The 20,982-nt window shown below is 38.6% G+C and overlaps 2 protein-coding genes and 1 long non-coding RNA gene across 3 annotated transcripts in view; 2 read left to right on the top strand and 1 right to left on the bottom strand.

Moving 5' to 3' along the window:
• The first annotated feature begins 436 nt into the window (after window positions 1-436).
• Window positions 437-17,408, top strand: crot (carnitine O-octanoyltransferase). The gene is made up of 17 exons (XM_088998950.1): window positions 437-580; window positions 3,057-3,181; window positions 6,159-6,283; window positions 6,370-6,551; window positions 6,633-6,757; window positions 7,714-7,822; window positions 8,806-8,899; window positions 8,985-9,110; window positions 9,196-9,297; window positions 9,366-9,449; window positions 9,555-9,662; window positions 11,267-11,397; window positions 12,390-12,513; window positions 12,586-12,664; window positions 12,730-12,823; window positions 12,898-13,017; window positions 13,960-17,408. Exons 2-17 carry the CDS (start codon window positions 3,067-3,069, stop codon window positions 14,078-14,080), a joined length of 1,839 nt encoding a protein of 612 aa, XP_088855076.1. The 5' UTR covers window positions 437-580; window positions 3,057-3,066; the 3' UTR covers window positions 14,081-17,408.
• Window positions 17,409-17,553: 145 nt separating this feature from the next.
• The window catches only part of LOC148896795 (ATP-dependent translocase ABCB1-like), a 17,634-nt gene continuing 14,205 nt past the window's right edge, over window positions 17,554-20,982 (bottom strand). Inside the window, exons 22-27 of the mRNA XM_088998949.1 lie at window positions 20,902-20,982; window positions 20,628-20,784; window positions 20,328-20,525; window positions 19,990-20,196; window positions 18,194-18,340; window positions 17,554-18,102 (exon numbers count right to left, since the gene is read on the bottom strand). The exon at window positions 20,902-20,982 is cut by the window's right edge and continues 60 nt beyond it. Coding sequence (XP_088855075.1) covers window positions 17,896-18,102; window positions 18,194-18,340; window positions 19,990-20,196; window positions 20,328-20,525; window positions 20,628-20,784; window positions 20,902-20,982 — 997 coding nt within the window. The 3' untranslated portion in view covers window positions 17,554-17,895. The remainder of the gene's footprint in view (window positions 18,103-18,193; window positions 18,341-19,989; window positions 20,197-20,327; window positions 20,526-20,627; window positions 20,785-20,901) is intronic.
• The window catches only part of LOC148896794 (uncharacterized), a 17,695-nt gene continuing 17,138 nt past the window's right edge, over window positions 20,426-20,982 (top strand). Inside the window, exon 1 of the long non-coding RNA XR_016115331.1 lies at window positions 20,426-20,538. This is a non-coding gene — a long non-coding RNA (uncharacterized LOC148896794). The remainder of the gene's footprint in view (window positions 20,539-20,982) is intronic.

Here is a 20,982-nt window from a genome sequence, read left to right as displayed (position 1 = left end):
TGGACTTATTTTTGCTTATCGTCTGGCAGTGAATGAGTTAAAATGCATTCAAATCTGACAGCTGATCTTTGTTACCTTCTCCAAGCTTTTGAATTACCATATTTGTTAAGTAGTTTTTGCACAAGTTCCTCTCCTCAAAATTCACAAAGGAAGTTTGATCCATTTTAGTTAGTGGCAAATAAATGTCCTGGTTGGATTAGATCGAGCTGTGCTTCAACAGTCTCCATCATGCTGTTTACATTTTGTTGAGCGGAAAGAATTGCGACATTACTATTCTTTAATGTAAAAAAAGTTATAATTTTGAATATGTGTTGAATTTTTTTCTTGAAACACGACTAGTAACGAATTAATAGTTTGTTTAACTTTTGCCACACATCGATGTCCACATAGCAGCTTTGTGAAATGTAGGGCAAATGCCACTGTATTGCGCATGCGCCCTTGATCTCTTCCGGGCTAATCGGAGGGGCACTCGGTTAAAGGTGAACAGCGGGAATACTCAACAGTTACACCGAACGCTAATCCAAACGCGCGACTGAAGTTTTAGTTGTTTACGGTAACTTTGTCGTCTTCTATCCAAAAGGTGAGTTGTCAATTACATTTTGCATGCAGCTCAACATGGGAGATAGAGATGGAAATCATGTTAACTAATCAAGTCAGCTAGCTAGACGAGTTAGACTTATGTGACGACACTTTGTGTATAATGCAAATGTACTTATTTGGACGTGTCTGGTTTATTTTTAATGAGGGAGTGGTTTAATGTATTATAAATTGTTATCAGAGAGAAAAGCCGAAAGGAAAAGATTATTATTATTATTATTATTATTATTATTATTATTATTATTATTATTATTACTTTCAGAACAGTTTGCACAGAAACTGGCAGCTCACCAATGGCCTATTAAAGGACAAGCGACGTCTCCGGACAAATTGTGTCCATAATTTGTAAAATGGCTTCAAATGACTTCTACTGAGCGTATTTTACAAAGATTCCACCGCATATAGCTATATTTTACGTTTTAAGACTCGCGCTGAATATTCAGGAAGTCTTGTTTTGGAGTTGGTGACGAGTCCGTACGTGACGTCACTGGAGGAACACCCCTGACCGAAATAAAAGACACATTGTAGCAGTCCTTCCATCATGTCAATGTATTTTGCTGTACTTGTTTGGTCTGAAAACCTCGTGTTGCACCAAAAAGCCGCCAGAAGAGGGCGACCAAGCTCCATGGAAGGAAGTTATCAGCCTGTGGAAACGGGCTGATTAATTTCTCACAGGAGCTCGGACGCCATTTTCTGCCTCTTTTTTGGTGATCCATTTCCCCCCAATGTTGCCTCAAAATGGCACGGAATAAATTCTTTAATCGATTGCAAACATGTATGCTTTCCTCTTCAGAACTATTTGAATCATATTCATAACTGGATGTGTAACAAGAAATTATTCAACGAATCTGAAGCCATTGTTTTGATTCTCCAGCAATGCAAGACGTCTCGGCGTGACATCACGAACTGGGGGCGGGACTTTCTGAAAATGCCCAATTCGCAGCTCAATTTTTTTGCAGATTTTGGACACTTTAAGTCATTTTTATTGGTGTTTTGCATTTGAATAAAAATATCATAGTGCATGTTATGGGCGTTTTAGATTCTATAAAACGTTTTTCTGATGTCAGTTAGGAAACAAAAAAGTGATTGGATTGGATTGTATTGGATATGCCTTTATTAGTCTCACAGTGGAGAAATTTACATTTCACAGCAGCAAAGTGATGAAAGGAATGTCGGTTGTCCTTTAAAATTGGGCATATTGGAGTCACATTAGACAAGTCTGATGTTTTGTTAAGACTTGTTTTGTTTGACCGATTTGTTCGGAGACACCCGATTTTGACCACAATACTCGCTTTATAAACTTGATAAATAGTTGCTTCATAAAAGCAACTATTGACACCATAAAGACATTTCATTTGTATGGTGAAATAAAAAAAGTAAAAAACACAATACATTTTTACACTAATTGAATGTATAAATAAACAATGATTTTTTGTGTGTGTTTTATTTACAGTACAGTGATCCCTCGCTACTTTGCGGTTCACTTATCGCGGCTTCAGTGCATCGCAGATTTTTTTTCAAGGGAAAAACCTTATTTTTTTAATTAATGGCATGCAAATGTGCAAAAAAAAAAACAAAGTAAAAGAAACAACACTGTAAACAACGCAGAACAAAATCAAACACACTGGCTTTGAACAGTTCATGGAGCATTCTTCATGGAGCATTCTGCTTGGGCCATGTCGGTTTATAAAAATCTTCTTGCTCGAAAAAAAGAAAGAGTGCCAACAACTACCGATAACAATGTTGTTCTCTCGGAGAAAGACTCCTTCAGTAGAAAAAAGACGCTACAGCGGTGCGGAGTCAGGACGAATAGGCGCAGCAGCAAAATATTGTTTTACAACACCGTTCTTTAAACTATAAAAAAAGGTTTTATTTTTTTGTTTCATTCTGCAGTAGGTTCAGTTTTGCATTGTGGTAAAAAAAAAAAATAAAAAAAGCTGACTACATTGGACTTTGCGGATTTCACCTATCGCGGGCTATTTTTGGAACGTATCTCCCGCAATAAACGAGGGTTGACTGAACTTCTAATAATTTTAACACACACCACAGAGTCGCGAGTACAAAAATCTCCCGTTTTCTGATTCCTGAAACATAATACAGTAAAGTTCGTTATATCGATATTCAAGGGAGTCCGAAAAAATATCGATATAACCGGGACTATCGATATATCCGACCCTGTTTGCATGTAATTTTCTCCGTGCGGGCATAGAAATAGTATCGATATAACCGGGACTATCGATATATCCGACCCTGTTTGCATGTAATTTTCTCAGTGCGGGCATAGAAATAGTATCGATATAACCGGGACTATCGATATATCCGATATCGATATAACAAGACTTTACTGTATGTATTTACCTACCTACATCGCAACCTGGCTGTCCAGCTTTTATATCTCCATTCTATATATCCATCTCTTCATTGATGGCCCAAACTGTGTGTATGTGTATAATTTACAGGTAGAAAAAAATGGCAAACCAGTTGCCAGAGCCGCAGCATGAGACGACATTCCAGTACCAAAACAACCTGCCTCCTCTGCCTGTCCCCACATTAGAAGGCAGCCTCTCCAAGTATTTGGATGCAGGTGATCATTTGCTTCATATTAAGTATAAAGAGACATTATTTGCAATGTATTGCTTATTTCTATGTCATCCATCTCAGAAAGGCAATCGGTGTGATTATTAATATATTTTATTTCTTGTTAGAGGGCTAGAATCATTTTTCAAATCATAGCAATGCATTACACGCTCATACCTGTGAACCTTGGCTAATAGCTGCCTTAAATGGTTACAATTCCCATATAAAAGTTGTTGTACACCGTACACTATTTGAAATGATAAAAAAAAAAAAAAAACTCAAACACAGCGGAAAAGCAGACAGCTTACTGCGCATGTGCACGTCATGCTTTTATCAATCCGACCGTACTCAGCGATTAACAAAAAATATATACGATTGAGGATTTTTTGCTGGTTTGCCGTGACAATAGTAGCGATCGGCAGCAGCATTGTTGTTAGCTACCAGCAGTTGAGGCCAACTGGATTTGAGCCAAAATGGGCTTTGCAAAATCGGTTCACAATTAAAAATATTTTGCCGTATAAAAGTTGCAGCACACTGTACATTATTTGAAAAAAAAAAATAAAATACGGGGAAAATGTATATAAGATACCAATTATGGTTACTCTGCAGGAGAAAAAAACACACATGCCAAGCCTGTTCCTCTGTCAAAATAGTAAATGAAAAAAAAGTGCTTAAATCGGAATTGTCTTTGAGAGTTTTGAAAGGCGCTTATAAATGAAATTTATTATTATTTATTATTGATAAGAAGGTTTCTTCAGCTGTCATCTGTACAAATTTGAAGGTTTCGGATGTCTGTGTAAGCTCTCAGTTGTACAGGAGTGGTCCATCGATGAGAAGGTTTCTTCAGCCGTCATCAAATTTGTACAGATGACGGCTGAAGAAACCTTCTCATTGATGGACCACTCCTGTACGACTGAGAGCTTACACAGACGTATTATTATTATTATTATTATTATTGTTGTTGTTGTTGTTGTTGTTGTTGTTGTTGTTGTTATTATCAATCTAACTACATATGTGACAGGCATGTACCACTAGATGGAAGCACCTACCTCATTAAAATTAACCTGTGATTGCACTTCTTTTCACTTTAGTGCACTGGTTCTAAGAAAACTTGAATGATACTTTTTTAAACTAATTCTCACATCTGTTTAAATTGATACTCTATCACCTTAGGAGTGGAGTTCTCGTGCTCCAATTTGAGTTTTCAATTTTCATACTATAAGTGGAAGCTAGTTATATATATTATTACATGTCTGAATAAGTCATTCTCTGCCATTCACGAATGTATTTGGGAGTTGAAGATATGAGGTAGAGCGCCATTCCTGAATTTGTTCGAGTTTTGTTTTTTCATGCTTGGGTGCTGATAAGGTGCTGGCCATGGCCTCTGGCAATGTATTTTTCTTTTCCACATTGGCGCCGCATATCCCTTTTTGCGCTTTGTTCCAGTTTCAGCTGTTGTTAAAGCACTGTACAGTCAACCCTCGTTTATCGCTGATGTTCCAAAAATAGCCAGCGATAGGGGAAATTCGCAAAGTACAATGTAGTCAGCTTTTTTTTTTGTTGTTGTAATTTTATTTTACAATGCAAAACTGTACATACTGCAGAATGAAACAAAAAATAAAACCTCTTTTTAATAGTTTAAAGAACGGTGTTGTAAAACAATATTTTGCTGCTGCACCTATTCGTCCTGACTCCGCTGCGCTGTAGCGTCTTTTTGTACTGAAGGAGTCTTTCTCAGAGAGAACATTGTTATCGGTAGTTGTTGGCACTCTTTCTTTTTTTTTTGAGAATACAGAACAGCTGAGCTGTTCAAAGTCAGTGTTTGATTTTATTCTGCTTTGTTTGCAGTGTTGTTTCTTTTACTTTGTTTGTTTGCACATTTGAATGCCATTAATAAAAAATAAAAAAAACGTTTTTTTTCCCCCTGAAAAAAAATCTGCAATGCACGAAGCCGCGATAAGTGAACCGCGAAGTAGCGAGGGATCACTGTATAAACCAATATGTATGTATTGCATTGTATTTTAGACAGCCGCCATCATTTCAAGATTATATAATTCCAGACCAATATAATTTAGGAATTAACTTTTTTTTCTGATGAAAGAGAAGAGTCTTAAAGGACAACCGACGTCACTTTTTTGTTTTTTAACTGACACCAGAAAAACGTTTTATAGCATCGAAAATACCCAAAACACGCAGTATGATATTTTTAGTCATATGCAAAACACCAATAAAAATGACCTAAAGTGTCCAAAATCTGCAAAAAATTGGGCTGCGAATTGGCCATTTTCAGAAAGTCCCGCCCCAATTTCGTGACGTCACGCCAAGCAAGACGTCTTGCATTGCTTGTGAATCAAAACAATGGCTTCAGATTCGGAGAATATGCTTTCTTGTTACACATCCAGTTATGAATATGATTCAAATAGTTCTGAAGAGGAAGGCATAAATGTTTGCAATCGATTAAAGAATTTATTTTTGCCATTTTGAGGCAACATTGGGGGAAAATCTCTCACTAAAAAAAGAGGCACAAAATGGCGACCTCCTGTGGCCACCTCCGTTTCCACAGGCTGATAAATTCCTTATATGGAGCTTGGACGCCCTCTTCTGGCCTTCTGGCGGCTTTTGGGTGCAACACAACTTCCGACAAGACTTCCTGAATATTCAACGCAAGTCTTAAAATGTAAAATATAGCTATATGCGGTGGAATCTTTGTAAAATACGCTCAGTAGAAGCCATTTTACAAATTATGAACACAACTTGTCCGGCGACGTTGGTTGTCCTTTAAGTTTCTAACACTGTATTAAATGTTTATTTATGTAGTCCTAAAACTCAATATTCTGTGGTTGCTGGAAATCAAGTGACAATGACAAAAACCCTGGCACTGGAGTGGACACATTTTTGCACACGTCTGGCAGTGAATGAGTTAATATTTAAGGCATGCGCTTTCTTGAACCGCTCACTCTGAATTGTCCTTCATCTGCCATCAGTGCGCCCATTTGCATCCGACCAGGAGTTTAAAACGACAGTGGATATTGTGCAGACATTTCAAAAGGGCATTGGCAAAGAACTGCACCACAAACTACTCCAGAGAGCCAAGACCAAGAGGAACTGGGTTTGTTGTAATTCCACAGAAAACATTATCATGCGATCAAATTCAATAGCTTAATAGTGAATTGAGAATGATTTGAATTCCCTCAGCTTGAAGAATGGTGGTTAGACAGCGCATACCTGGAGACGCGTACTCCATCTCAGCTGAATGTAAATTTCGGTGGCCCGGGTCCCTATTTGGAACACTGCTGGCCCCCCGCAGAAGGAACTCAACTCCAGAGGGCCAGCATTAACGTCTGGCACACGCTACAGTACTGGAACCTCATTTACAAGTAGGATATTGAACATGCCGGCAAGTCAGTTAACAACATTCTCCTAAATATTGTGAGTGGTGCTGGTTTGTTTCATTTTAGGGAGCAAATGGCCCCTCAGAAAGCTGGTAAGATGGTGTTGGATATGGACCAGTTCAGAATGCTGTTCTGCACCTGTAAAGTGCCTGCAGTTAAGAAGGACGCCCTCTACAATTATTTTAAGACAGGTATGGTATTATCTCAAAGTGTTATTTTGAAGTTGCAGAGAGTTTGGTAGCGCTTAGCACCTTTTCTTTCTGGTTTTGAGGTTTGAGGTTCAAATCAGAGCTTGGGCTATAATGGCTTCCACCCTCATTCCACTGACGTGCACGTTCAGTAATTTTTTTGTGGGGGTCTAGAAGTGACCTGGGATTGACTGGTGACTAGTCCAGTTTTGGGCTGGTCCCACAAATTTATTTGGGACAGGCTCCATCTCACATCCCGAATCTAATATGCTAAGTGTTTTTGAAAATCCAGTGATACCTCCGCTGACGAACGCTTCAGCTCACAAAGTTTTTGTCTCACCAACAATAAATTCGTGAGCATATAGTCTCGGCTGACAAACTAGTTTTCGGCGGACGAACCAAACCACACGGCGCCACTTTGGCTGGCGGACTAGTTTTCGTCACCACCTTTCTTTGAGTGCGGACGTGGTTTGTTATCGAGTGTAGTACTTTTGCTATTATGGGACTGAAAAGACCGCACCACAGGCTAGACGACACAAAAGAAAATTACGGTCAAGCAGAAGAAGGAGATCATCGAAAAACACTTATGGAACGTGACTCTCCTTCCAAACAGTAACTCCCTCCCTCCTTCTCCCACTCCATTATATCAAGCCATCAACTACCATCACAAAGGTAAATAAAACGACATTATTTTACAGTACAGTTTATTTCTTTAATTACAATACAATAGCACATTTATTATACATAAAATAAGGTATATTTGGTGTAGTTTTCAGGCTTATTTAGTAAAAAATATGTTTTATGAGGACCTGGGAACAGATTATTCTCATTTTAATGGTACGAACTTTTCGCCTCGCACACACTTTCTGGGAGCCAATTAAGTTTGTGAGCTGAGGTATCACTGTATGTCGATTGAGGATCCCCAGGTTTGCTATATGTTGTTTCTGTTTGTGTGATAGAGCGAGAGGGCCACTGCCCGTCACACCTGATTGTCATGTGTCGCGGACGAATATTTACGTTTGATGCACTTTGTGATGGCGAAATCCTCACACCACCTGAACTCCTCAGGTAATAACTACTCCCAATAAGAGTCGATACTTAGTTTATTACAAGTCGGTGTCTTGTAGGGCTTCATCGATATGATTTTTTAGGTCAATGCGCAGCAGAATAAATCTAATAATGTCAGAGATGTTTGCTCGGACACCGTGAACTAAGGCTCAAACACAGGAAGATAGTCTTTTACTGCCAGCAGGGGACGCAGACATTCATGAATCCACTTTGTGTGCGCTTCTTCGACCGACGCCCAACATCTGCAGCCCTCTGCCAAGCTATTTATTGAGAGTATATTCAAATTCCAGTCATATATTAGTAAAACACAGTCTTCTTGATTTGAATACCACGCCCCTGGACGACCCAAGCACCAACAACTATAAACCAACAGACAGTAGACATTTTAATGGGTTGTCTTTCCATGAACTGATAGATTTTTAACCTGGCTAATGAGCTCTTCTTGTGAATGAGTTTACCAAGTCTTAAATTCCTCCCAAGGCTTGTAGATCTACCAGTTTAACAGGCTGTTCGCCTCAGATTGACCCCAGATTTTCTGTGCTTCCATTGTGGGCCTTGTGTTTGGCCAACTACGCATACAACAGCATGAAAATATGATAACTTTTATTCTGTCTTTTCTCTATCAACTAATTATTGATTAATCAACTAATTTGGAAGAAGAAAAAAAACAAACGTTACCTGGAATTTAGGAATGAAATGTATTATTATTATTATTAACCTCAATGGGCGTCACAAGATTGTTGCCATTTGCCGGGTGGCCTGATCTATATTTCCAGTGAATGGTAGGGGTTGACTGTAAATATCTTAAACCTGAGCCGTAATTGGGCTTAGCCCTGGGTAGCTGGTCCTGTTGCTAAATCTACAGATTTTACGCCGCTACTACGCGTGAGCTGAAGAAGCGGTAAAATCCAATCAAAGATAATAATTCAGAGATCCAATAACAAATGACACTTTTTATTCACTTGTTTGCATTACTTGGGCAGGCAATTAAGCTATGTGAAAGAGCGCTGTGACGGACAGCCAGATGGCGATGGTGTTGCTGCACTTACCTCAGATGAAAGGACTCGATGGGCAAAGGTATGGAGACTGAAATTCACGAGTCACAACATTCAGTAGACATCTATGTATTGTTATTTTATTTAAATCATAATTGTCTGTGCAGGTCAGGGAGTATCTCATTCGCATTGATCCTCACAATGAAAGCATCCTGGAGACCATCCAGAGCAGCCTCTTTGTAATATCCTTAGATGATGCAAAGCCATACTCCTCTGCAGAGAACTACACAAATGTAAATACCTCGTGTTAAAAAAAAAATCCCTAGTTAGATTTCATGAGCTTAATGTTTCACACTGAAAATAAAATTGTGAATATAGATTGCCGCGGAAGCACTCACAGGAGACCCCACCATTCGATGGGGAGACAAATCCTACAATTCTCTCGTTTTTGCAGACGGTACTTTTGGATCCAATTCTGATGTGAGTTTTTCACAAGTCTGTGTGAGCTGATAAAGAAAACAATGGAAACAGTTGAGCTTCTTTTACAGCATGCACCGTATGATGCAATGGTGATGGTCTCCATGTGTTGGTATGTTGACCAGCAACTGAAAGCAACAGAGGGCAAGTGGAAGGTGGACATAGATTTTTTTTTTCTTGAAATGCAAATATGTGAAAATAGCTTTTCTTCCTCAACCTAACAGCTTCTCTCCTTCTTTGAAACATGTGACCACCTCCAGGGCTCAGACAGAGTCCGGGCAATGCCTTTACCCGAGGAGCTTGTTTTTACCACGGACGAAAAAGTGCTGAAGGATATTAGCCACGCTAAACGGCAATATTTAGAGATGGTGAGTCAGCATCAAATGTAGATCATGCTTAGATTGTAATTAGAGATGAAAGATATGTGGATTAGCCTTTATTAGTCTCGCAGTGGAGAAATTTACATTTCACAGCAGCAATGTGATGAAATTAAGAGGAAAGAAAAGGAAGAAGTAGAAAAACAAAATACAGGAGCTGATGAAAAAGCAGCATTTTGAAGTCAAAAGAACAAATAATGTGACACAACACAAAAGACACAGACGGTCATTCAATCTTGAGCACTTTCTGCACCCTTTTTGTTGCACGAAGCAGTTCTAGATGAAACAGGAGGATCAAAACATCCTTTTCATCAGTAGATCACGGACGTCATGGTGAAATGTGCACGTCTGCTACAAGCTAAATATTGAAAGCAAACATGAATCTGTAGCATCCATGAACAAAAAGAGACTGTCTCACATCTCCTGTCCCACGTAAATCCACTTCAATTCCAAGCCGCGACAGTGATGAGAAACATGTAGTTTGAGATTCGTCAGTCATCTTATTCCAAATCATACATAGTCAAATAATCGAAATAAAAGACAGGAATGAAATGTTTCAGTCTAGTAACCATTTCTTCACTAAACATTCAACGCAACCAATAATTCCCGGCATTTACTGTGCTTGTCAGCAATCCAAGTAATTTTGCCATTTGCAGCTGCACAAAATGCACATACCAAAATCCAACACTGGTTGGAAGTCAAAACAATAATAAAACTGACATGAATAAGTTAAACATGAAAAAGTCATTATTATGTGCACCTTTGAAGTCAGGCCGGATAAATAATTAATCGTATTGTACTGTGATTTCATAATGGATATTTTGTCCCACTTTTCGATTGGATTGGATTGGATTTGCGTTTATTAGTCTCGCAGTGGAGAAATTTACATTTCACACCAGCAAAGTTATGAAAGGAAGAGGAAACTAGCTATTAGTTAGCTATGTAGCTATCTATTTGCTGTCTATTAGCTATTTAACTAGCTAGCTGGCTAGCTATCTATCTATCACCGGTATTGTTTTTCTACTTTCATTCTTTTCATAACGTTGCTGCTGTGAAATGTAAATTTCTCCACTGCAAGACGAATAAACGCAAATCCAAATCCCATTATCTATCTCACTATCTATTAGCTAGGTATCTAGCTAGCTAGCTCGTAAGTAGCTATTAGCTATTTAGCTTTCTATCGATTTGAGTTATTCCGGGTTCAGTGAACACTGGCGCGTGTGGCTGCCGCTGCTCATCCACAAAAAAAAAACGTGTCCAGTGACTGTAAAGTGACCTTGGGAATTTTGAAAGGCGCTTAGAAATGAAATGTACAACGACGAAAGGAAAGAAAGAAGTAGAAAAACAAAATACAGGAGCTGCTGGAAAGGCAGCCACTCTCGCGGCTTTTCATACAGTAAAGTCTCGTTATATCGATATTCTCGGGAGTCTGAAAAAATATCGATATAACCGGACTATCGATATATCCGATCCTGCGGCATGTAAATTTTCTCCTTGCGTTCATAGAAATAGTATCGTAATAAGCAGTACTATCGATATAACGAGACTTTACTGTATTTATATTTCCACCTGACTGCATTGTCTCTGTCTTCCAGGCAAAGGACCTCCAGATATTGTGTTATGCCTTCACGGGTTTTGGAAAATCGGCAATTAAGAAGAAGAAGCTACATCCTGATGCCTTTGTTCAGTTGGCCATGCAACTGAGCTACTACCGCATGCACAAAATGTACTGATTACTTCAAAAATATGCATTTGTATAAGGAGTGGGCAAAATAAGTCATACCGTATTTTCCGAAGTATATGGCACACCTTAAAGCCTTAAATTATTTCAAAGGCTTACCATGTGCTTTATAATCCAGTGTGCCTTATATACAGAAAAAGTCGTAAAATATGTCATTCATTGAAGGTACGCCTGACAATCCAGTGCGCCTTATACACCGGAAAATACGATATTATTATTATTACTGTATGGAAAAAGGTTGAAATTACACCATTCATTGTGGGTGTGCCTTATACTCCTTTGTGCCTTATACACCAGAAAATACGGTAATAATAATACCGTAGTTACCAGTGTATAAGGTGCACAGGAGTATAAGGCGCACCCCCAATGAATGGTGTATTTTCAAACGTTTTCCATATATAAGGCGCACCTTCAATGAAGGAAGTTTTCCAAATGTAATATATAAATATATAAAAGTTTTCCAAATATAAGGCAACACCGCATTAGAAGGCACGATAGTAGAGGCTGGGGTTACGTACGACTTCTTTTACAGGGGGACATGAAGTCGGTGGCTGCTGACAGTAGTTGCGAGACCAGTTGTGGCTCAATATGACTTCACATATAAAGCGCACCTGCGTATAAGGCGCAGGGTCATCTTTTGAAGAAAATAAAGGCTTTTTGGTGCGCCTTATACACTGAAAAATACAGTATTGCATGTATATCTTTAAAAGAACTGGTTGGTTATTTATAATGACATTTATTAATCATGTATTAAAAACATTTGTCATTATTTACTACAACTGTAATAGTTATATAAACACGTATTATTCATGTTTTGCTTATACTTCTTATATATACGCATCTACTATTGTATTTTGTAAACCTTATCTTCTAACAGCCAGGCATGTCTTTGTGTTTTACAAATCAAACGTGCCCCTTGAGCCCTTTGGCCTAAACATATCAATAATTCCAGTGGAATATCTGCTCTCACATCTCAGACCGGGGAGTTGCTATGAAACAGCCATGACCCGCAGGTTCTATCACGGCAGGACAGACACGTTGCGGTCTTGCACCGGCGAGGCCTTCAGTTGGTGTAAAGCCATGACGGACCCCACGTGTGAGGTGAGGCATTGTGCTCCCAGAAGCATCATAACCGGTTCACGTGACCTGCTCAATCAATCATTATGTCATCAGATTCACGACAAGAGGAAAGCCATGCTGCAAGCCTTCAATAAACACAATAAGCTGATGGCAGAAAGCCAAGCGGGCCAAGGTTGGCGTCTTTCACTCATCGCGATCAATTGTAACGATGAAGCATAACTGTCATCTGATCGTCAGGTTTTGACAGACATCTTCTTGGACTCTATCTCCTGGCCAAGGAGGCGGGACATCCCACTCCTGCGCTTTACACAGACCCCCTCTACACAAAGAGGTAACGTTCAATCTAATGCAGAGACTGGTTTTATTGGAACATATTTGAGTGAATAACGGGTTTGTCCTTTGCAGTGGAGGTGGCGGCAACTTTGTGTTGTCATCCAGTCTGGTGGGCTACACTTCAGTCCTGGGCGTGGTTGCTCCAATGGTTCATCATGGCTATGGCTTCTTCTACCGCATCAACAATGACAGGTATTATCGACCTATGGCAATGTTTTCCTTTCTCACGAGGGGGCAGCATTTGCCTTTTTGTCCATGTTTGCGCTTCGTTCCAACTTCAGCTGTTGTTAAAGCGCTATATCAATCAATATGTATGTATTGTATTGTATTTTGTACAGCCGCCCCCCATGTCAAGCTCAGCTATCTCCAGACCCATATAACTTATAAAATTAACATGTTTTTGTGATGAATGAAGACAGTCTATGTTTTTTTTACCATCCATTGAATATTTATGTTGTCATAAAACTATATATTCTGTGGGTCCTGCAATTTGAGTGAAAAATGACAAAAACCCTGTCACTGGAGTAGACACACTTTTGCACATCGTCTGGCAGTGAATGAGTTAAAATCCAACTGCAACATTTTAACTTGCAGTAAGTCTAAATACGGTTCGACATAGCCAAACGTGTCGTGCATGACAGACAAAAAAGGTCAATAAGAGACTTATTTTTTAATGCCACCATGGGTAGGAAATAAACATTTTTTCGTGACATGGCAACAAGTAAGCTGCAAGACGATGTGCAAAATGTGTCCACTCCAGTGCCAGGGTTTGTGTCATTTTCACTCAAATTGTAGCACTCACAGAATATCGAGTTTTAGGACTATATACACATTCAATTCAACGTAAGAAACCTAAGACTTTCTTCTTTCATCAGAAAAAAGTGTGTTGATTCCTAAGTTAAATGGGTATGGAGTTATATGAACTTGAAATGGGGGTGGCTGTAAAGGCAAATGCTGCCCCCCGTGGTAGGGAAAAACATTGCCAGAGGTATGGCCAGCACTTTATCAGCACCCCCCAAGAAAAATAACCAAAAAAATTGGCAAAACTTTCCACCATTTTGACTTCAATCCCAAATCAGAGGAGGACAGTGAAGATTTATTTGTCACTGATTATGCACTCATCCCCTTTTGCAGGATTGTGATCTCCGTCTCAGCATGGAAATCTTGCCATCAGACAGATGCCGCAACGTTGTTCAACACCTTCTGTAACTCCATGCATGACATGTTTCACCTAGCGACCACATCGCAGCTTTAAAGGACAACCGACGTCTCCGGACAAGTTGTGTCCATAATTTGTAAAATGGCTTCAAATGACTTCTACTGAGCGTATTTTACAAAGATTCCACCGCATATAGCTATATTTTACGTTTTAAGACTTGCGCTGAATATTCCGGAAGTCTTGTTTTTGAGTTGGTGACGAGTCCTCACCCTACGTCACTGAAGGAACGCTCCTGACCGAAAAAAGGACACATTGTAGCAGTCCTTCCATCGCGTCAATGCATTTTGCCGTACTTGTTTGGTCTGAAAACTTCATGTTGCAACCAGAAGAGGGCAATAAAGCTCGGTGTAAGGAATTAATCAGCCTGTGGAAACGGGCTGATTAATTCCTTACACGGAGCTCTGCCGCCATCTTCTGCATTTTCTTTGACACTACACGTCAGTCTTGAGCCATCAAAACTACCCAGAAAAGCTTCTTTAATCGATAGCAAACATGTATGCTTTCCTCTTCAGAACTATTTGAATCATATTCATAACTTGATGTGTAACAAGAAAGCATATTCTCCGAATCTGAAGCCATTGTTTTGATTCTGCAGCAATGCAAGACGTCTTGGCGTGACGTCACAAACTGGGGCCGGGACTTTCTGAAAATGCCCAATTCGCAGCTCAATTTTTTGCAGATTTTGGAGACTTTAAGTCATTTTTATTGGTGTTTTGCATTTGACTAAAAATATCAGCCTGTGTGTTTTGGGTATTTTAGATGCTATAAAACGTTTTTCTGATGTCAGTTCGGAAACAAAAAAGTGATGTCGGTTGTCCTTTCACTATTCACTCACACCAAAAAGGCAGGCAAATTTCACTCAAATTCCATCCACAGAATTTTAAGTTTTAGGACTACATAAACATTCAATGCAGCATTAGAAACCTTAGACTCTCTTTCATCAGAAAACAGTGTTAATTCCTATGTTATATGCGTCTGGAGTTATCTGAGCTCGAAATGGGGGTAGCTGTATAAAAGGTGAATACCTCCCCCTTGTGGGAGGGAAAAACATTGCCAGAGGTCTGATCAGCGCTTTATCGTCCCTTTTTTTGTGTGGAGGAGTGTTTTTATCAAAGGTCTCAAATATTAGCCTGGATGATTAATAGTATTCCGCTGACATTGTATTAAAATCGGATAGATGCTAATCACCTCAAGTGGCGGCTAGCCACTTTGACTTACTCAACTGCAGAGACTGAACTGGCATTTATTACATGTTAGGTGTTTTTTTTTACTTCTTTAAATGGAAGAAAATGTGTTGATGAAAAGGTTTCTTCAGCCGTCATTTGTACTTCTTTGAAGGTGTCGGACGTTTCGCTCCTCATCCGAGAAGCTTCGTCAGCAAACTAAAATTTGCTGGTAGCTCCAGCCCTATATACAGTATATATCTTTGCTCTAAGAAAGGGGGGGGGGCAGAGGACAATTCATTGAAGCTGAATTGATTACTTTTTTTGTCCTGACTGATTATGGTCCATGACTGGCCTTGATTGCCTCATTCACCCTGGTATCACCTCATCAGCATGACTAAGCATATGTGGTAACGATCTAAGAATTCTGTTGAAAAAGTAAAGAAGAAAATGTAAAAATGTTTTTTTTGTAACAATGAATAAAACATGATTGTACTAGCACATTCTAATAACTTGGCACTATACAAATGGATGAATGTGTGCAAATTATTCTAAATGGCTGAATGTAGATTTAAAATATTGTGACTGTTCTGCAACCTTCTGCAACATATCCACCTGGTGCCGCGAGTGTTATCTTTTACTTTGAAATAAGGTGAATGACGCGCCCTGGGATTAATTTGAGTTCATGTCAATATTTGAAGAATTTTGCTGTAGAAAAAGTTTGCTTTTGTAGGGGGTGCATAGCTAACTTTGAAACACAGAGAAAGGCGTTTCAACGTCTTCAAGACAAAACACTAGACATGATTGAAATGAAATTGAGTGATTTTCTTGTGGACTTTATTAGATACAATTCAGTACCACGCGACTCCTTACTGTGCACTCATGTTATGAAAATCGATTGAATATTCATCCGATTTTTACTCTATGTAGAAACAATCTCCAGATTGCAGGGGAAAAAATATGAAAACAGGATGTTGAGACGAGAGAGTTTATCTTCATTATCTATCTTGAATAAACGATTGGTAAATAAGTCATACCTGTCAACCTTGGCTTATAGTAGGTACGCTACAGTGACCTATATTCCACCGCGATTGTTTCTGTCCAGTGAACCGAGCGCACTCTGTACTCGCAATTGCATTTTTGTGAAGTTCGTCATCGTTTTTGGTGGCATTTTCCAAACTATGCAGCTTATGATGACGTATTACACGTTTCACTCCATGCTGGTTCTTGAAATTTCCGAATACGACAACGAGAAACGGGGGAAAAAATTGATAGAAGTTTACGCTCTTTTTGCTAACACTACAGTTTATAAAGGTGAGTAAGTTGTATTTTTATAACTCATAGAAATGGTAGAATATATATTTTTTTCTCCATAACTGCCAAGCAAAAAGAAGCATTCGCATATATATTTCTAGAGCTTGCAATTTTCTTTCCTAGTATTCATTGACAGCCATTTTTTATTTCTGACAAAATCTGCCTGCATTCGCTCGTTGATATTTGCTCATTTATATTTTGAATCTTTTGTTCTGTTTTCTGTTCTTGTTTAGAATTTCAAAAGCTTTCCAATGCTACCTTACTCGTTAAGATCTGCCAAAAATTACAAAAGTTATGATAGTTTAAACTGTAATAAAGAACTCTGTCACACATTTACATTGTTTAACTGTAATTACAGGCAGAAAATCCCCTCATATTTCGAAAATTAAAAAATCCATTATTTCCTTATTTGTCATAGAACAATACTCATTTGAAAGCTATTTAAATGCACTTTAATATGGTACTAGAAAATGTGTGATGCATTATTGAAAAATGTTGTCACGTCCCTACTTATAGCTGCCCTTGTTTTTTACAATTCCATACCGGCCAACTACTACGGTTTCGCCCCCCAAAAAAACAAAAAACCCTGCAGTTTTCATGATCCCATTCTGGTTTTTCCGGGTGAATAATGAAAATTACGGTTTTCGATAAAAACAATCAATCCAAAATCGTCAAAATAGTAAGTACTCTACTCAACGTTAATTCAAAACACGAGAACAGGCGATTGTCACGGGGCTAGCTGTTAGCTTCCTTTAGACGTATTGTGCATGCGCGTTGTTCGGGTCTTTCCTGGAATCCAGTGTGACAGCTCATTACTGGAATTCGAGACTAAAGAGTTAGCGTCGTTTTTAATAATAATACATTTCATTTATAAGCGCCTTTCAAAACTCTCAAGGACACTTTACAGTCACAACATTGTTGTGTAATGGCATCTGCCGGAGAAAAATCAACAAAAAGTGTGAAAAGTAAAAGAAAACTACAGTCGTTTCGTGAGGAATACTCCCAAGCATTTCCAGGAGTTAGACTTTGCTCAAGAAAAGGTGAAAATGACGCAAGTTTGACTGGATTTGAGCCAAAATAGTCTAAGATCGGTTCACATTTTTTCCCCGTATAAAAGTTGTAGTACGCTGTACATTATTTGAAATGATAAAAATGTACATATAAAATATGGGGAAAACGTATACGTATGAAAAGTCGAAAGTCACTTGTCAAAACAGGAAGTGTACTTTGACTGCCTCCCGCAGTCCAAAAACATGTATTTCGTGTACGGCAGTCCTGCGACTGACTGACTTGTGAATAATCCAATACTCTGAGCATAGCTACCGTAATAACTAGATTTCTTTTTTCCATTCACTGGATTACGTTAGAATCTCCTCATTCCCTCCCAAGGCCCACCTGAGTGGTGACCAGCATGTGGTAGAGTCCGTTTTTGGCTAGTAACTCCTGATGTGTCCCTTCTTCAACCACTTCTCCTCCTTGAAAGACGGCAATGCAGTCTGCATTTTGAATGGTGGAGAGACGGTGTGCTACGATGATACACGTCCTGCCCTGTCGAGCTTTGTCCAACGCCTCTTGCACCACCTGGATCGAGCACAAAGATGTAGGACACAAGTCAAGATAGCGAAACATCGGGCGCAAATTCCAGAGAAGGACAAAAAAAATAAACATCCACCTTTTCACTCTCCGTGTCGAGTGCAGACGTGGCCTCGTCCAAAAGCAACAGTTTGGGGTTACGGAGGATTGCTCGAGCGATGGCGATTCGTTGTTTCTGACCACCAGACAGCTGGGTCCCTTTATCGCCTGCCTGAGTGTCATACTTCTGCTCCAAAAAGCACAGAAAAGATCACCCAATGGAGCGTGAAGTATTTTCAATTTTTTCCATATATAAGGCACACCTTCAATAAACGAGAAAAAAAAATCCAAATATAATATCAAAATATATAAATATATATTTGGAACACTTTTATATATTTTTATATTATATTTGGAAAACTTTTTTCATTCATTGTAGGTGCACCTCATACTCCGGTCCACCTTATACAGTACTGTATATTGAAAAAGTTTGAAAATACACCATTCACTGGGGGTGTATTTTCTGGCCTTATACTCCGGTGCACCGTATACACCAGAAAATACGGTAAAAAATATTTTTTTCTTCATCTATGAAAGTCAAAAGAATTGACATTTGAAATTATAATTGCCTTCATTTTTTTGACAGCACTCTGTTACAACTGTATAGACGCTCACCAATTTACAAACGACTTACAACTTACGAACGTTCCGAACGGTCGTTCGTAAGGTGAATCGGTTCATAAGTTGCTTCAGTGCTATATTTTGTATGGAATATATGTTTAAGGCTTATATATGATTCATGTATTCCTATATTTTAATGTATTTTATTTTAAGGTATTTTAAGTTATTTTATTTTATTGTACAGTAAAGTGTCGTTATATCGATATCGGTTATATCGATAGTACTGCTTATTACGATACTATTTCTATGAACGCAAGGAGAAAATTTACATGCCGCAGGATCGGATATATCAATAGTGCGGTTATATCGATATTTTTTCCGACTCCCGAGAATATCGATATAACGAGATTTTACTGTATTTTGTTGTTTTATTTTCTTATAATGTATTTTCATGTTTATAGTTCATTTAATTTCATGTATTTTAATGTATTTTAAGTCATTCTATTTTATTGTATTTTGTTGTGTTTTTTTTCTCTTCTGTATTTTCATATTTACAGTTAATTTAATTTCATGTATTTTATTTTAAGGTATTTTAAATTATTGTGTTGTGTTTTATTTTCTTGTAATGTATGTTCATGTTTATAGTTAATTTAATTTAATTTCATGTATTTTAATGAATTTTATTTTAAGTTATTCTACTTTATTGTATTTTGTTGTTTTTTCTTATAATGTATTTCCATGTTTTTATTTTATGATATTTGATTTTGTGTTATTTTATTCTATTGTATTTCTCAGTGAACCTCAGCATATATTTGTTTTCAATGCATTGGGTTCATCAAGACAGAAGACTTCCAGGTAGTGTGAGCGCTGGCGCGAATAGCTGCCGCTGCTCACCTGCACAAAAAAATCCAGTGACAGTAAAGTGTCCTTGAGAGTTTTGAAAGGCGCTTTGAAATTAAATGCATTATTCTATAAGTATTTTTAAGGTTTATATAAGTATGTTTAATGCTTGTATAAGTAACCTGTAGTGGTTTGTACTGAAAAATAAATATTTAATAAAATATATGATCTATAAAGATATGTACATGTACAACTGGTGGGAATACTACATGTTACTACAAAAATGTTTGTATATACAGTTGTTTGTAACTCGAATGTCCGTAAGAAGGGGAGTGTTTGTTGTTGAGTACACTGTATGTGTGAGTGAAGCACTAATATAGTTTGCTAAAGTTGGAACCAAAAATAATTGTTTGATGCCAAATCATGATTGATTACCTTAGGCAAGTTTTCGATGAAGCTGTGAATGTTGGCTACTTTAGCAGCTGCTTTAATCTCCTGCAAAGTAACGCTCCGACTGTTGTCTCCGTAGGCGATATTTTCAGCCAAGCTGCAATCAAAGAGCACAGGCTCCTGCGACACAATGCCAATCTGAGACCTCAGCCAATGGATGTTCAGCTCTTTCACGCTTACAGAATCAAACATCTACAAGACAAAAATCGCATAATTGTGAATGACGTGACAAGAGCCCTTTCCCAACCATATCCCAGGCAAGTATTACACAAATAAGTTACAAAGCAAGCGTTAACATCGGGTGTATGTCTTTTTTTTCTCACCACGTTCCCTTGCATGGCATCGTAGAACCTCTCCAGAAGCTGAAAGGTGGTGCTTTTTCCACAACCGCTGCTTCCTACCAGGGCCAATGTTTCTCCCTTGCTCACTTTCAGATTCAGCCCTCGAAGGACGGGGACGTCAGGGCGTGAGGGGTAGTTAAACTTAACGCCATCCAACTGCACACTGCCATCAAAATGGTCCTGGAGTTTTAAGGTACGAGACAGACCTCCTTTATTCCTATTGTAGACTTGAAAAGTGTGTTGCAGAGTACGGTACTTGTTTGGCAACTTTTAGCTGCTTACCAATGACTGTCCTTCATGTGAGAGGTTATCAATAGCAGGCTGTCTATTCAGAAGCATCATGATGTGAGCAGCTGATATTTTGGCCTTTGCGTAGTTTGGAGAAAAGGAATGGGCTTCCCCAACAGCTATTGAACCATATAGAATTGCCAGTATCACTCTGAAAGAGGAATCGGTTTACATAGGACAAATCAGAGATGATCCCAAGTAATTTTCATTTTATTTTACCGCTATTTGGAATTGAGCCACCAAACTGATGTGAAGAGAAGTTACTTACAGAAATACCGTCTGAACGTCCATCTGGCCGTGCTCGATGAGCCAAGCTCCAAATGAGAAGCATGCCGCATAACCGTAGCAA

Source organism: Hippocampus bargibanti, linkage group LG06, assembly GCF_051943395.1.
Source record: "Hippocampus bargibanti isolate YZ-2025 linkage group LG06, ASM5194339v1, whole genome shotgun sequence".
Classification (NCBI taxonomy): Eukaryota; Metazoa; Chordata; class Actinopteri; order Syngnathiformes; family Syngnathidae; genus Hippocampus; species Hippocampus bargibanti.
This window is presented reverse-complemented; position numbering and strand designations above follow the sequence as displayed.